Source organism: Loxodonta africana, chromosome 2 (genome assembly GCF_030014295.1).
Source record: "Loxodonta africana isolate mLoxAfr1 chromosome 2, mLoxAfr1.hap2, whole genome shotgun sequence".
Taxonomy (NCBI): Eukaryota; Metazoa; Chordata; class Mammalia; order Proboscidea; family Elephantidae; genus Loxodonta; species Loxodonta africana.
Genome location: NC_087343.1, coordinates 208497426 through 208514970, shown reverse-complemented (window position 1 = coordinate 208514970; position 17545 = coordinate 208497426). Strand labels below are relative to the sequence as shown.

The following is a 17545-nucleotide window of genomic DNA, read 5'->3' as shown; positions in this document are numbered from 1 at the left end:
TACAGATTTTCAACCCAGCCCCTGTTCGCAGTTCCACCTGCACCCCCTCTTTTAGAAATACCTGGTAATTCCAACTTTGAGTCTTGGAGCTGTCCTCCACCATGATTCACCTTGACTTTGAGCGTCTCTCATTGCAACTTAGTTTTGTACTCTTTTACGTCCTTAACCACCCACCGCCGTCCAGTCGATTCCGACTCATAGCGACCCTATAGGACAGAGTAGAACTGCCCCATAGACAAGGAGCGCCTGGCGGATTCAAACTGCCGACCTCTTGGTTAGCAGCCATAGCACTTCACCACTATGCCACCAGGGTTTCCTTTTAGGTCCTAGTAAGTCATATAGTGGCTACCTATTTAATTTCCAGGTTCCAAAATTTTATCGCTGTCTTCTTTCCTAATTTCTGGGTCTTTGTGTATTTACGTTTTAAAATTTTAGCTTTTTCATTGAGCAGTAAACACTCATTCTTTGTATCTGAAAGTGGCTTCATTTTTTATTTTTTTTAAAAAATTATTTTGCCCTAACTTTTGAATAATAGCTTGGCTGGGTTTAAAATTAAGAATTGGTAGTTTTAATCTCTCAAAAATTTTCTTTGAGTCTTCCTATTGTTTAATTCCCATGTGCTTAGAGATTTTCCTGCTGTCTTTCAGATCATATTTTGAAAATTATATTTGAGTACATCTTTTTGCTCTATTCACTTAGTGGTATATTTCAATAACAGTAACTATATCTTATGTTTGACATCTTTTGTTGGTTTCCAAATGTATCGTTTTCTTTTTAATGTTTTAATTTTTCCTGTTTTATTTTCCTCAATATTTTTTCCATTTTTTTTCAAGTCCTTAACCATTTTTAGCTATTTCTGCTCTTTACCATGAACTGGAATCAATTTGATGGTAGTGGGTATTTTTTTTTTTTATTTCTTCTTTACTTGTTACTAATGTGCTGTTCTTATTTTTCCCCTTTATTACCCAGGCTTTGTCTGCTAAATACAAATCTCTATGTTTGCACTGGGTTATGTTTGTTTTATATTTACTCCTTTGACACTTCATATTTAGCAGTTGAATTTCATTTCACAGAAATATATTTGATTACATTTTTACTTCATTTAACGATCTTTGTAGATATCATGATATAATTCTTCTTTTGTACTTTTTCTATGTTTCTTGTCATTTTCTATTTATTTATTTTTACATGTGATGTTTGATGATGGCTCAAATGAAATAACTTAAAGAAGAGTTTCTGTCCCTCGTTATCAATTTTTTTCTAATTCAGGAATTAGTTTTGAATTGTGTTTAAAGCCTTTAGATTGTTCATGTTTGTTACACAGATTTTCATAGAACAGAATTAGTGAAATGTCCTACAGTCCTGTATATACTTGTGTGATCCATAATTGTAGGCCTGAGATAAAAGCTAGCGCTTTTGCTTCTTTTCATCTTTAAGAAAACTTCATTTTAAGAATCTCTTTTCTCTTTTGTAAACATTGTTTTGAGTTCTTCAATCTCTTTATTTCACACTGACAAAGAATATGTTTTTCTTAAGTTTTTCTGATTTTTCTTTTGCCTTATTGTATCTCCAACAGTTAGAACAGGGATACTTATACAGCAGGGGCTCAGCAAACATTTGAGCAATAATAAATAAACCAATGACTGACAAAAGTTTTGAAATACATAATCAGTACATTGATTGTCTAATTATGTTAATTGAAGAAGCTATTTAAAAGATTCAACTTAAAAAAGTGACAGCTCACTTCATTTATTAAAAATGAGAGAACAATTTTTTCATTCCCTAGGACTTTGTGACACTTCAAGTTTGGCACCTAGTTATCTACAAGGATAGAAAGCCCCAGGAATCTCCTGAGAAAATCAGCTCCCTATGTGCTCTTTATGCCCTTACCCTCAATGAAATAAAAGTGGTCCCACCTTTTTGCTCATCTCCTCAAATCTACACAACACCACGCATTTAACTGGGAAGTCACTCTAGGTGGGAGAGCCTGAGATAAAACTGCCAGTGCAGGGCAGACACAGATGTCACTCTACAAATGACCCCTGGGGAGGTGAGTTTAAGTTTTGCCAACTCTGCCACTGACCAGCTTCACAATCCAGGTAAGCTACTTATATTTTTTAAGGTGGAAAGGCCAAAAATGATTTATTTAAAAGATCAGGAATTCATAAATTCATCAGGCATAATATTTCCCTGGCTTGAGGAGAATTTCTGTAAGCTCTATGGAACTTCATGAAGCTCAATTTATATTATGAAGCACAAGTTATCATTGTTCTCTGTTTAACCTCAAAGACCTGGTGCTGTAAATTGTTTCTAGAATATGTATGTTAAAACACACACACACACACACACGTTTTTATGACTGTTATAGAATTTTACTGCAAACCATTTCATTTCTCATATTGCAGCAGTGAAATTTAAATTCCTCATATTGAAAGGCATAAAAGGTCAAGGAGTTGATTGTTTTGTAAAATATTGCCTTGCGTCTAGCAGAATTTTAACATTTGGATATTACAAGAAGCAAAATTGGCACTTCAGTTTGTTGAACTGAGAAAAGATTCTTCATTAAATAACTTTGAAAGCTTAATAACAAATTAGGAGTAAATTTTCTATCCTGTTCTCACACTGAAAAAACAAGACAAAACAATACAAAAATTCAAATGTATTAAAGGTTTACATGCACAAAATAAAACTAAATAATAATAAGACAAATGTATGAATAAGTGCCACTTTTAAGTTATAAACTATACAATAAAGAAAATATGATGGAAAATAAATACAAACTTAAAAAAGGGAAAAGTATCTCTGAAGAGAATATGTAAAGATAAACCATATTAAAATACTTTTTTTAATTGAGACATTTATGTGGGTGACAGGAGAAATCAAAGGCTAAAGTTCAGTAACGTATAGTGATTTCTTACAAATTAATTGGAAGAAGATAAGCCTATCAACTAGAAAGAGAAAACTGGCACAAGTAGACATTTCAGGAGAGAAATGTTTGTAGATGACCAGTAAATACAAAAGAATACTTGAATGATAAAAATGAAACTTAAATCCTCAGTGAGGTCCCATTCTTTGACTTAATGAATTGCAAAGAAGAAAAAATGGGTGGTTATCACTGGTGTTCCAAATAAAGTAAAAGGAGGCTCCCAGGTCTGTCGTAGATTCTTGACAGAAAGCAACCCGAATACATGAATCCAAAAGGTACACTAGTGGTAGCTCCCATTTGCGATGGAGTTCTGTTCAGATGACTCCATGGTAAGTTGGTTCTGACAGAAGCCTCATAACTCATTTTATTGTTGTTGCTGTTGTTTTTTCAGTTGTCATTGTTGCCTGCTGTACAGCAGTTTGTTTTTTTTTAAACAGTAAATCATAACACTGGACAACTACAAGTGAACATCTTAAAATGATAACATCAGCAAATTACAAACTGCAACATTTTATGTAGTACGTATTACTAACGATGAGGTGTATAAAAAAGGGATGGTCCTAAGTGCAGCTCATTATAACTCGATTACCTTGTAAGTTGGGGGCTCCCTTAAGTTATTTATTTATTTTAAATTGTGATCATACATAGAATCGTGTAATTCATTACACAGAAATTTATCTCTGTTGTTTTAAATTAGAAAAAAAATACAGGGTGCCTACATTTAAATAAAACAGAACATGTTAGATATATTTTGTTACTAAGGTGGAATGTTATGAAGCATTAAATTAATTCAAAAGAATGACTTTTCTAAAAGTGTTTACATACATGAGAACACACACCCAATTATAATATTTAGTTCTGTCAATTTGTCTTACCGTGGGGCTTGTGTGTTGCCACGATGCTGGAAATTGTGCCACAAGTATATCAAATAACAGCAGGGACATCCATGGTGGACAGGTTTCAGTGTAGCTTCCAGACTAAGACAGACCAGGAAGAAGAACCTGACAAATCTACTTCTAAAAGTATTGGCCAGTGAAAACTTATGAATAGCGCAGAGGATGTCTGATATAGTGCTAGAAGATGAGCTCTTTAAGTTGGAAGGCACTCAAGATCAAATTTGGAGGTACACTCGCTAACAGTGTCCATATGCATGTCATGGATTGAATTATGTCCCCTGAAAAACGTGTATCAGTTTGGCTGGGCCCATGATTCCCGGTATCGTGTGATTTTCTTATATGTTTTAAATCCCTCCTCTATGAAGTTAATGATGGAGGATGGGTGGCAGTTGTGTTAGTGAGGCAAGACTCAACCTACAAGATTGGATTGTGTCGTAAGGCAAGCTCTTAAAATGTAAAAGAAAGAAGCAAACAGAGAGACAGGGGGACCTCATACCACCAAAAAAGTAGTGCTGGGAACAGAATGCATCCTTCGGACCCAGGGTCCCTGCACAAAGAAACTCCTAGTCTGGGGGAACATTGATGAAAAGGCCAACAGAGACAGAAAATCTTCCTCTGGAGCTGATTCCCTGAATTTGGGCTTTAAGCCTACTTTACTGTGAGAAAATAAAATTCTCTTTGTTAAAGTCATCCACTTGTGGTATTTTTGTTGTAGCAGCACTAGATAACTAACACAATGCAGATGATACAACCTGGCTTGCTAAAGTGAACAGGACTTGAAACACTTACTGATGAAGATCATAGACTACAGCCCTCAGTATTGATTACACCTCAACATAAAGAAAACAAAAACCCTCACCACTGGACCAATAAGTAACATACTGATAAATGGAGAAAATATTGAAGTTATTGAACAATTTTATTTTACTTGGATTCACAATCAACACCCATGGAAGCAGCAGCCAAGAAATCAAATGATGGACAAATCTGCTGCAAAAGACGTCTTTAAAGTGTTTGAAAAGCAAAGACGTCACTTTGAGGACTAAGATGTGCCTGACCCAAGACATGGTGTTTTCAATTGCCTTATATGTGTATGAAAGCTGGACAATGAATAAGGAAGAAGGAAGAAGAATTGATGCCTTTGAATTATGGTGTCAACAAAGAATATTGAATATACCAAGGTCTGCCAGTAAAATGAACAAATCTCATTTGGAAGAAGTACAGCCAGAATGCTCATCAGAAGCAAGGATAGTGAGACTTCATCTCACATACTTTAAACATGTTATCAGGCAGAACAAGTCCCTGGAGAACATCATGCTTGGTAAAGTAGAGGGTCAGTGAAAAAGATGAAGACCTTCAATGAGGTGGATTGACACAGTGACTGCAACAATTGGCTCAAACATACAGCAATTATAAGGATGGTGCAGGACCAGGCAGTGTTTCAATCTGTTGTGCATAGGTCCACTATAACTGAAGAGTACCTAACAATGAAGGGAAATACAGAGCTACATGCAGTATAATTTTAATTCTACATTTAATATCCTTCATGTACTATAACTACATATATATATAAAAAAAAAACTAAAAAAAAATATACCCTATTTATTAACTGATATATGTTGAAAATAAAAAATTCTTATAGTAAACATTATCTTTGATGGTGGGATTATAGAAAACTTTATTCCTTCTTTTTTTTTCATATTTGTCTTAAATTATAGTGCTCATAAAAAGCAACGCTATAGTAAAAAAGATAAAAGTTTTAAAACATAATTCATTTTAATTTCAATTCCCAAATACTGCATAATACTATTGACCTTAATTTATTATTTCTTTCCATAAGGAAAATCTGAGCCCATGATATATCTTTAATTTTTTATTCAAGTAAACATAACTGTGTATATATATATATAACAAAACATTAGCCAATTCAATGATTTTACATTACAGTACAGTAATATTAATTACATTCACTATGGTTTGCAACCATCACCACTCTCTGTTTCTGAATTACTTGATTACCATTAACAGAGACTCAATGCCCCCTAAACAATGACTTTCCCTTTCCCCCTCTCTCCCACCCCTGGTCACCACTAACAAACTTCGGCTTCTATACATTTGCCTATTCTAGATATTTCATATAAGTGGGAGCATACATTTTTTGAGCTGCTGACTTATTTCACTCAGCATAAAGGTATATTAAAACCAAAAGTACAGATGGACTACATGAAAATTCTTGCCCAAATGTCAGTTTAATACAGTGTTGCTTCCTGAACCAGATGGAGTTATGTATATGAAATAAACTGTCTGTAGAAACTGACTGCTGAGACTATGTGGTACAGTCTAATGAAAACAGACAGATGTTCTGTAACTAATCCAGAGTGCCTTTCAGAGAAATAAAGGACATGGGTTCAGAGGAACAATCATGAGAATTTAGGTGGGGAAATTGTGTTCAACTGAGGTATCTGATGTCCTGGCCTGAATGCACACTTGCTCACATCTAATCATTCCTCATCGGGCCTGGCTTCCTGGGGCTGACACCCATCTTTATCAGCAAAAAAAGTGTTCCGTCTTCTGTCTGTGTGAAATGCCCTCGCTCTGTTTCTTGCATCCTCCATCCTTATCCTCAACTATACTACCCTAATGTCCATCTGGTGGCGTAGTGGTTAAGAGTTATGGCTGCTTACCAAAAGGTCTGCAGTTCACATCCACCAGGCGCTCCTTGGAAACCCTGTGGGGCAGTTCTACTCTGTTGTATAGAGTTGCTATGAGTTAGAATTGACTTGACAGTAGTGGGTTTTTGTGTGTGTGTGTGTGTATGTGTGTGTGTAATAAAAAAACCGTATTGTTCATCTGAAATATTGATTTATTATTATTTATTTGCTCATTTGTGTACTTACTGTCTTTCTCAAGGTTATGAGTTTTTTAAAAGCAGGACTTAAGCTGTCTTGTTCACAGCATATTTCAGATCATAGCCCAGGGTCTTGCACATAACCAATACTTTGCACTGCTGAAAAGAGGGAGTCCATCATAAATAAAAATCATAGCATTCCTCAAATTTCTGCATTGCTTATACACTTTCATAATCTAATTTTCACAACCTATGACTCAGTTTCCTTTCAAGTAACAGCATTTTTTGTGCCTGTGTCTCTCATGTTCTTAATTTCCTCTGAAATATTGGACCATTCCTGGAAGATAGAAAATTAATATTCATGACAATGTTCTCTAAATCCACTGTCTCAGGTTAGTATTATTTGTCTGATATTTCTGTATCATCTTTTCTCCTGTCCATGAAACAAAAGTTTGTATTAATCACTGATTTTGTAATTTTGTTAGTTTGATTCATTTCAAATATTTAATAATAGTTACTGGTTGAAATTTATCATGTGCCTAATTGATTATCGAGGATAACAATAATGAACATCGGAGGGATAAAAATTAAATAATAATTACTGAACTTTCTGTTCTACTACATGTTTAGTGTTTTGTGCTAAAAATTAGCAGGTGCTAGTATATTGTTAAGTAGCCCTGGTGGCACAATTGTTAAGCACTCAGCTACTAACCATAAGGTTGTGGTTCAAATCCACCAGCCACTTCATGGAAGAAAAGACCAGGCCATCTGTTTCCATAAAGATTACAGCCTAGGAAATCCTATGATTAGTTCTACTCTGTCCCATATGGTAGCTACAAGTTGGAATCATCTTGAAGGCACACAAGAACAGTATGTTGTTATCCTGAATCTTCTGAGGTGGAAATTAAACATTTTGTAAATAATGGTAGTAGCTCAGATTTTTTTTTCTTAAAATAAATTACTTAATGTGAAAGGACCAGGTGTCCAACCTAGGTTTGCCTCATTTAAAAACTGGTGTGTCTTCTATGACAAACGCTTCTTCAGGCACCCAAAGAAAAACATTATGATCGGGATCTCACTATTTAGAGTCTATGTTGTTGGCTGATGAGAGCCGAGCGACCTGCTTGTAAATTATCTCCGCTATAAGTGTCACTATTAACATCACCAAAAACAAACACAATAATGCCTACTATATTGGAGGAGGAAAGCCTGGTGGCGTAGTGGTTAAGTGTTATGGCTGTGAACCAAAGGGTTGGCAGTTCAAATCCTCCAGGTGCTCCTTGGAAACCCTATGGGGCAGTTCTAATCAGTCCTTTAGGGTCACTATGAGTCAGAATCGGCTCAACGGCACTGGGTTACTAGGTTATACTGGAGGACAACATATATGAAAAATAGAGCTTTGTGTTCAACATTTCATTCCAATTATTTTCGAGTAGCTACTACATACAGGAATGAAAGAATAATCTTGAAGGAGCACAGAAATGTTATAAGATAGTCGTGAGGGTGTCCACTAGGGGTATTTGTGATTACAGATTTTAAAGATGAATTCCAAAGAGTGGTGTCTTCCAAATGCCCCTTTGATGTAAACAATACAGCCTTATAAAAGAAATACAGCATCTTATTAGCTTAATATAAGGGAAAACAGCCAAATGTTGTATGCCCCAAGAATTCCTTGACAACTAATAATGTGTGCCTTCTCTGAATAAAGGAGAGTGCAGTCTTTCTCTGAACTCAGTTTACAAAATTCTACTCACAATTATGTCTAAACCCCAATGTCAAATGCAACAGGAAAGACCAACACGAGTTTCTCAGTGGACTTCATCCTTCTAGGCTTTTCAGAGTGGCCTCAGCTGGAAACGGTTCTCTTCTGGATAGTGGCAATCTTCTACATCATGATCATCTTTGGCAACCTGACCATCATTGTGCTCTCTTGTATAGACCCTTGTCTCTACACACCCATGTACTACTTTCTTAGCAATCTCTCCTTCTTGGAGCTCTGCTTTACCACCACCACTGTGCCCCAGATGTTGTCAAACTTGTGGGGACCTAAGAAGACCATCACCTACACAGGCTGTGTCATCCAACTCTGTGTGTTTCTCTGTCTTGGTGCCACAGAAGGTGTCTTGCTAGTGGTAATGGCCTTTGACCGCTATGTTGCTGTCTGCCAGCCACTGCGCTACACCATCATAATGAACCCTCCTCTCTGTTGGAAGCTGTCCCTTATGGCCTGGCTCTCTGGCCTGATGGAATCTCTGATCCAATCTCCCATCACACTCCAGCTGTCCTTCTGTGCCCACCACCATGTGGATGACTTTCTCTGTGAGGTGCCTGCCCTCATACGTCTGGCTTGTGGAGACACCTCCTCCAATGAGTGGCAGATGAGTATCTCTGCCATTCTCTTCACCATCCTGCCTGTAGGGTTGATCTTAACATCTTATGGCTACATAGCTCAAGCTGTGGGGAAAATCAAGTCAGAAGAGGGGAGGCAGAAAGCCATTGCCACTTGCTCCTCCCATCTTCTGGTGGTTTTCATGTTTTATGGGACAGTGGCAATGGTTTATACAGACCCTAAGAACGACTTTGCTTCCAAACATGGAAAGTTCTTCACCTTCTTCTACACTGTGGTCACACCATTGTTGAACCCTCTCATCTATACCCTGAGAAACAAGGAAGTAAAAGAGTCTCTGCAAAGATTGCTGAAGAAATCGATCAGCCAATGAAAAAGTACATAATCGATTTTTTGGGCTAGAAAGAAACTCAAAAATCTTGATTTCCACCCATATTCCTTTAAACAATGCAAGGAGAGACTTGTCTTTGAAACATCACTAAAAAGGGTGGATTTAGTTCAATGATGATAATTGATGACTTATTTCTTCCTATGATTTCACACATCATCTTCTTAAAGATATGTGAAAATTAACACAATTTTTGGCACATATTAAGTGTACAAAGATATATTTGGCTAAGGAGAAATACTAGTTACATAATTAACTTTCGAGAAACTTAAATTATTTCTTAAGCAACATAAGCACCAGGAGCTTAACATAAACAAAATAGCAAACAAATTGTAACAATTTATTATTACATTTTAAAACAACAACAAAAAAGTAAAACTGGCTATTATAGATTCTTTTATACAAGCTTGAAGGGAGGGAAGTTTGCCTGGTTTCCCTAGGAGCTTTCTATATATTCAAGTTTTTTTTTTTTTCTTTTTTATTTGACTGTAAGAGTGAGACCTTGAGTACAAAGAAAGAATTCAACTTGCATTCTTGGTGTTTGGGTGCTGTATTTCTCCTTTATTTGGAATTTTCAGAAGATGAAGCCACCACAGTGAGCTGCTACTGATATATTTGAGTTCAAAGGAGCCATGAACACTTTCTTTCTTGAGACAGAGAGATCTCTATGCTTAACCTACATTTAACTTAATCTCCATGTAAGTATAAATATGCTATAAATTTAATTAAATCTATTGTCCAACCTATATAGTAGTTTACCTTATTTTTAGACAAAATGAATATAAGAAAAGTCAAGTGCCTCATGGGTTCTCTGTGTACTTCCTTTGTTATTATACAGTAGAAATACAATTCTGTCTAAATCAAAGCCAGATTTTTTTTCAAATGGAACTCGGATATTAAAGATGCACCAAGCAATTTAGAACAGCAATTAAAAAAAAAATTTAATTAATGAATGGTGCTGGCATAACTGGATATCCAGCTGCAAAAAAAAAAAATGAAACAAGAGCCATACCTCACACCATCCACAAAAACTAACTCAAAATGGATCAAAGACCTAAATATAAAATCTAAAATGATAAAGATCATGGAAGAAAAAATAGAGACAACAGCAGGAGCCCTAATACATGGCATAAACAGTATACAAAACATTACTAATGATGCTGAAGAGAAATTAGATAACTGGGAGCTCCTAAAAATCAAACACCTATGCTCATCCAAAGCCTTCACCAAAAAACTAAAAAGATTACCTACAGACTGGGAAAAAGTTTTTAACTATAACATTTCTGATCAGTGTTTGATCTCTAAAATCTACATGATACTGCAAAAACTCAATAACTAAAGGACAAATAACCCAATTAAAAAATGGGCAAAGATTATGGACAGGCACTTCACTAAAGAAGACATTCAAGTAACTAACAGATACATGAGGAAGTTCTCACAATCATTAGCCATTAGAGAAATGCAAATTGTAGCTATAATTAGAGTCCATCTCACTTTAACAAGGCTGGCATTAAACCAAAAAAAAAATAATAATAAATGTTGGAGAGGTTGTGGAGAGATTGGAACACTTATACACTGCTGGTAGGAATATAAAATGGTACAACCACTCTGGAAATTCATTTGGCATTTCCTTTAAAAAGCTAGACATAGAACTACCATACGATCTAGCAATCCCACTCCTTGGAATAGATCCTAGAGAAATAAGAGCCTTTGCATGAACAGACATATGCACACCCATGTTCACTGCAGCACTGTTTACAGTAGCAAAAAGATGGAAGCAACGAAGGTGCCCATCAATGCATGAATAGATAAATAAATCATGGTATATCCACACAATGGAATACTATGCATCAATAAAGAACAGTGGTGAATCTGTGAAACATTCCATAACACGGAGGAATCTGGAAGGCATTATGCTGAGTGAAATTAGTCGCATGCAAAAGGACAGATTTTGCATAAGACCACTATTATAAGAACTCAAGAAATAGTTTAGACAGAGTAGAATATATTCTTTGATGGCTGGGAAGGGGACGGAGGGAGGGAGAAGTGGTATTCACTAATTAGATAGTAGATAAGAACTACTTTAGGTGAAGGGAAAGATAACACACAATGCAGGAGAGGTCAGCAACTGGACTAAACCAAATCAGTTTCCTAAATAAACTGAATGCTTCGAAGGCCAGCTTAGCAGGGGTGGGGGTTTGAGAACCATGGTTTCAGGGGACATCTAAGTCAACTGGCATAATAAAATCTATTAAGAAAACATTCTGCATCCCACTATGGAGAGTGGCTTCTGGGGTTTTAAACTCTAGCAAGCAGCCATCTAAGATGCATCAAAGGGTCTCAACCCACCTGGAACAAAGGAGAATGAAGAATACCGAAGACACAAGGTAATTATGAGCCCAAGAGACAGAAAGGGCCACAGAAAGCAGAGACTACATCAGCCTGAGACCAGAAGAACTAGATGGTGCCCGGCTACAACCAATGACTGCCCTGACAGGGAACACAACAGAGAATCCCTGAGGGAGCAGGAGAGCAGTGGGATGCAGACCCCAAATTCTCATAAAAAGACCAGACTTAATAGTCTGACCGAGAATAGAAGGACCTCGGAGGTCATGATCCCCAGACCTTCTGTTAGCCCAAGACAGGTAGCATTCCCAAAGCTAACTCTTCAGACAGGGATTGGACTGGACTATAGGTGGATGGGATAGAATATGATACTGGTGAAGAGTGAGCTTTTGGATCAAGTAGACACATGAGACTTTGTGGGCAGCTCCTGCCTGGAGGGGAGATGAGAGGGCAGAGGGGGTCAAAAGCTGGCCGAATGCACATGAAAATAGACAGTGGTGAGAAGGAGTGTGCTGTCTCATTAGGGGGAGAGCAGTTAGGAGTATATAAAAAAAAAAAAATAGCAAGGTGTATATAAGTTTTTGTATGAGAGACTGACTTGATTTATAAACTTTCACTTAAAGAACAACAAAAATTTAAAAATAAATAAGTAAAAATTTCAAATTTAAATCAAAATCAATTCAAATCAAAAATAAAATGATCCATTAAGCTTTACTGCACTTTTTAAGGCCTTTGTTCCGTGAGAAATCTCAACGGTACCACATACAAGAAATTGTAAGAGATACCCATTCTCGGATTTATCACTGAGTCTTTTTGGTGGTTGACAGATGTCATTACCAAGAATTGCTTAAGACAGAGGTCTTGGAGTGACATCGATGGGAAAATGTATGGAAATCAGGTGCCTTAGCAGTGGCTAAAAGTAATACTGTCCATGTGAGACCCTGGTAATGTTGGAATGGATGTACTAATTAGGATGCGTAAGAAAATACTGAGGTAATGACCTCATCTTAACACACAAGGCAGGTTTATCTCTTACACATACAAAGTCCAATGTGGATGCATGTGACTCTGAAGCTGTTGTCTTCCACAAGTCCAAGCTGCTTTGTCTTTGGATCATCTCCTTTCCTACATGTCCCGCCATGACAAAAGAAGACAGATTTGGAGAGCCAATTCTGATAATTAAATGCTTCTTCCCAGAATTACACACAGCACTTTCTCCCACGTGCCATGGGTCAAAACAAGTCACATGACCATGTCTAACTTCAATTGACCAAAGGTCTGAAATCCTCCCATGTGTCTTCAAAACTGAAAGAGCACGGCCATTTAAGATACAACTTTTGGTCTCTGCTCATCTGGAGCAAAAGAGAATGAAGGAAACCAAAGACTCAAAGAAGAAACATGAACCGTGACCAATTCTAACCTGGAGACCAGAAGAACTACATGGTGCCATGCTACCACAATAGACTATTCTGACCAGGAACACAATAAAAGATTCTGGATAGAATGAAAAAAAAATGTAGAACAAAAAAATTCCTAAGAAATGCCAGATCTGCTAGATCAAAAGAGACTAGAGGAACTACCTTGTCTTAAGCAATTCTTGGTAAGGACATCTGGCAACCACCAAAAAGACTCAGTGATAAATCTGAAAATGCGTATCTCTTACAATTTCTTGTAAGTATGTGGTACCGTTGAGATTTCTTCCAGAACGAAGGCCTTAAAAAGTGTGGTAAAGCTCAATGGAAAATTTTATTTTTTAGGCTATCACCCTAAGATACCCTTTGAACCTGGCACTCTCGAAGGTCACCCTTCACCAAATAATAGATTGGCTTATGAAATAAACAATATCATCCAAGAATAATCTGCCCCTTAAACAATCAACTATATGAGACAAAATGGTCAACATTTACCCAAAAGCAAGATGAGAAGACAAGAAGGGGAAGGGAAGCTAGATCAATGGAAACAGAATAAACAGAATGGAAATAATGAGAACGCTGACACATTGTGAAAATTGTAACCAATGTCACAGAAAAATTTGTATAAAAATTGTCAAGCAGGAACATAATTCATTGTGTAAACTTTCACCTAAAATACAATAAAATATTTTTTAAAAAAGTAGAAGAGCAATGGGTATGAACAGTGTAATTCTTAAGTTAACATACAGACAAAATGTTACAGGGCTCAGCTGAAGATGTCTCCTGGAGATGGGAGAAGAAGGGGGGTTATGTTTTCTTTGTGAAGTTGAGGGCCCAGTAGGTGTTTCTTTTTTATGCAGCTGTTATCAAATAGTGTCTTTATAGAAACTTAGAAAAACTTCAAAGAAGGAAGAATTGCAAGGAATCTTGCATATTAGACTACCAGCTGCTCCGCTGAAGCAGCAGATACGTTTGTTCGTTTTTTCCTGCTTTTCTTATCTGTTCACTGTTTTCAGTTTTTGTTCTCCCAATATCCAGTTCCGTTTTGTATACTTTTTTATTATTTACTCCCCTCCTTTCCATCTTTAAAGCATTTCCTTCTCAAAGGGTTGGGCAGTCACTGCCAGCGCTGTGAAGCTGTGGTCATTGACATTTTTCACCTGTAGCCTCACCTTCATCCACATCCTGAGTCAGTCTTCATAAGCACAAAGAACAAATTAAGGGTCAGAGTTGCACAACAGGTGATGTTTTCATTGTTATTATTTTAGGCATGGTCTCAGTGTGCAATGTGCCCCGGGTAGCCTCTTACATTTTCTTACTAGAAGATTCACAAGTGGATTGGAAAAAAAAAATACGTATTATTAAGGCTTATAAACAGGACATCTCACCCAGCAACAATAAAATACATACCTTTATGCAAAAGTCCATGAACATTGGCAAGAGAAACTATGTCTTGTGCCAGGAAACAAATCTCAATAATAACATCTGTATCTAGATAGAGCCTGTAAAGACACAGGCTATAAGCATATATTGAAAATACCTTGGAAAACTAGGTACAAATCTCAAGTCACCTATATTATATAAATGTCACACTGATCTCTGAATTTTCTTTAAGAATACTAAATGATAGGAAAAATGTAGCAATACAAATCAAGGCTTTAATGAAAATCCTTTAAACTGTAAAGTCATTTTCAAGTATTAAGGAAGAGGAAATTTCAAATGTGTGGTGCTTTAGGAAGTAGAACACCTATTTATACTTCACAATAAAACTGGCTGAAGACGAATTTCAGCCTAATAAGTAATGAAGAGAGAAACTGTGTTATAAAAGTTTTATGATGAGAATTAGATCCATTTAATATTAACACATGAGGAAACATGACTAAATAAATTAGAACCAAACCTGTGCCGTTGAGTCTATTCTGACTCATAGCAACCGTATGGGACAGAGTGGAACGGCCCCATAGAGTTTCCAAGGAGTGGCTGGTGGATTCAAACCGCTGACCTTTTGGTTAGCACCCAAGCACTTAACCACTGTCCCACCAGGGCTTCAAATAAATTAAAGTATGGCTAAAAATAGAAAATAAATGTGACAAACCATCACGATGTGAAAATAATAACAAACAAGTTGCAGAGGTTGATTTGAGGGATGTGAGGAGTATGAATAAGTTCTACTACTCCCACCAATATTTACAAGTTGTTTTTCTTGTCCTTTATGTCTTCATAAAACTAATACCTTTCTTGGCAGAGAAGTCTATTCATAATATAAATCTTATGAATCAGTTAATAAAAATATAAGTATATCATTAAAGTATTTATGTGTAAGAATATTATAAAAGGTTTTAAGATGAATAATAGAATGAAAATTGCTGTTGCCTGACAAAGCCCTCTAGGGTCTGCCCTAGCCTGCCTCTCCAAACATCTTTGATTTTCTCCATCTCGCTCTCTAGGTTTGCAGGCATATTGGACTTCCTTTTATTTGGACACCATTTTCATATTATTTCTGTTTAAAATATTGACAATTGATGCCTACCATTCCTAAATTAATTCTCCCATTAATATATTTAAAAATAAATTTTTAAGTATATTCTTTTCTTTACATCTCCACAAAAACAATACCTTCTCTGAGAATTCTTCTCAATCCAACTCTCCTCCCGATACACTTCTATTACTTTGCTCTATTTTATGTTGTGTTGAACGCTAGATCATATTCCATTCCTTCATTTTAACCTTTTTTGGATATTTAGCTTTGACTTTGTCTTCTATAATGTACTTTCAGATATATTCATTTGCTTAGTATGATTGTTGATGCCCTTTAATAAGCAAATTTAATCCACTTATTTTTAGTCCGTTATTTGTATAGTTTTACTTATTTCTGTAAGTTTTTGTTATCTTATTTGATTTATTTGTGTCCTTGTTCTTTTTTTTTTCCTTTTGTCAGAATGATTGAAGCTTATGGCCTACTCATTATTATTTTTTCTTGGTTTAGAAGGCATCCATTCTACTTATAGTTTTATTTGCTTTGGCAATAATGCAAGTGGATGTATTAAACTTACATTTTCTATAAACATAGAGTTCTGATACATACAACACACACACACACACTTGCCTTTTCCCCCAAATGAATTGCATGTTATTTTACTTTCATGTACCTCTCCCTAGTTTCATGTAAATTCTTTGAAAATGTAGTCTTCATTTTAAAAATATATTATAGGTCAAAAGTTATATAAAATGTTATTTAGTGATATTGAGGGAGATTCTGGGCAGATGGTGGCATAAACAGATCATCATTGCAACCATCTCACACAAACACACCAAGGAATACAACAGGAAAATTGTACTAGTTCTTGAGGGACTCTGAATCAAGGAGCAGAGGACAGCAGCAAGATACAGCTGACTGGCAAAAGTCAACCAGAAAATGACAAATTGCATAGGGTAGGAAAATGAATTCTCCCACCATCCCTACCCCTCCCCTGAGCCACTAAGGCCACAGGCTGTTGAGAACTGAAGAAGAGGCCCCAGTAAAGTAGCCTGTTTCCCAAGCCACTACATCCCCTGCCTCTGTAAAGGGACAGACACCAATCTTAATCTCTAAAATCAATAAGGCAGACCCCCGTTGCAGTCTGTTTGGAGTATGACAACCCCTCCTTTGCCAGGTAACTATAGGCTGCCAAACAACTGAAAATTATTCTAGAAGGCCTCCTACAGTGGAGCCCACTCCCACAACCAGCACTCTGCCTGCCTGTGCACCCAAAACCAACAAGACAGGTCTCCCTGGGGTCAGCTGGATCTGCCTCTCATCCCCAGTCCTGCTTTTGGTCAACGCTGAGAGCTGCTAACTGAGGCTGCTGTCAGCTAGCAAATGGGCACCTTGAGTGGAGCCTGCTACCACAGCCAACATGCTATTGCCAGGGCTCAGAAATCAACAAGGAATATTTCCTTGGGAGTCTGTTCTGAGTGTGGTAGCCCCTCCCACACTAAGTAATTGTTGGCTGTCAGACTGCTGCAAATTGCTACAGAAGGCCACCTACAGTGAAGTCTTCTCCCAAAGCCAGAACTCCACCTGCCTTCACACAGTGGACACCCCATAGCTAAGACTCCCAAAAAAAAAAAAAAAAAAAAAGGGATCTCCCTGGGGAACATTTGGAGTCTGATGGCCTCCCCTTCTGGTTGGCTCTGAGAACAGATGACTGAGAGCTAGGAAGCATATGCCTTGAGTGAAACTTACAACCACAGCCAACATACTACAGCCAGAACTCTGAAATCAGCCAGGAAGACCTCCCTGGGGGTTTGTTTGGAGTATGACACCACCTCTCCCACTTAGTAACTGTCATCTTTTATGAATTGCTACAGAATGTCCCCTGCAGTGAAGCTAGGAGGCATGT

At 36.9% G+C, this 17545-nt stretch overlaps 1 protein-coding gene across 1 annotated transcript; it reads left to right on the top strand.

Annotated features, from left to right (window-relative positions):
• The first annotated feature begins 5434 nt into the window (after nt 1-5434).
• LOC100670475 (olfactory receptor 2G3-like) lies at nt 5435-9663 on the top strand. Its single transcript, XM_003422141.3, has one exon. It carries the CDS (start codon nt 8443-8445, stop codon nt 9388-9390), a length of 948 nt encoding a protein of 315 aa, XP_003422189.1. The 5' UTR covers nt 5435-8442; the 3' UTR covers nt 9391-9663.
• The last annotated feature ends 7882 nt before the right edge of the window (nt 9664-17545 follow it).

Bases quoted from the DNA above. Each gene is read 5' to 3' on its own strand.
- LOC100670475 (XM_003422141.3), top strand. From the start codon at position 8,443: ATGTCAAATGCAACAGGAAAGACCAACACGAGTTTCTCAGTGGACTTC.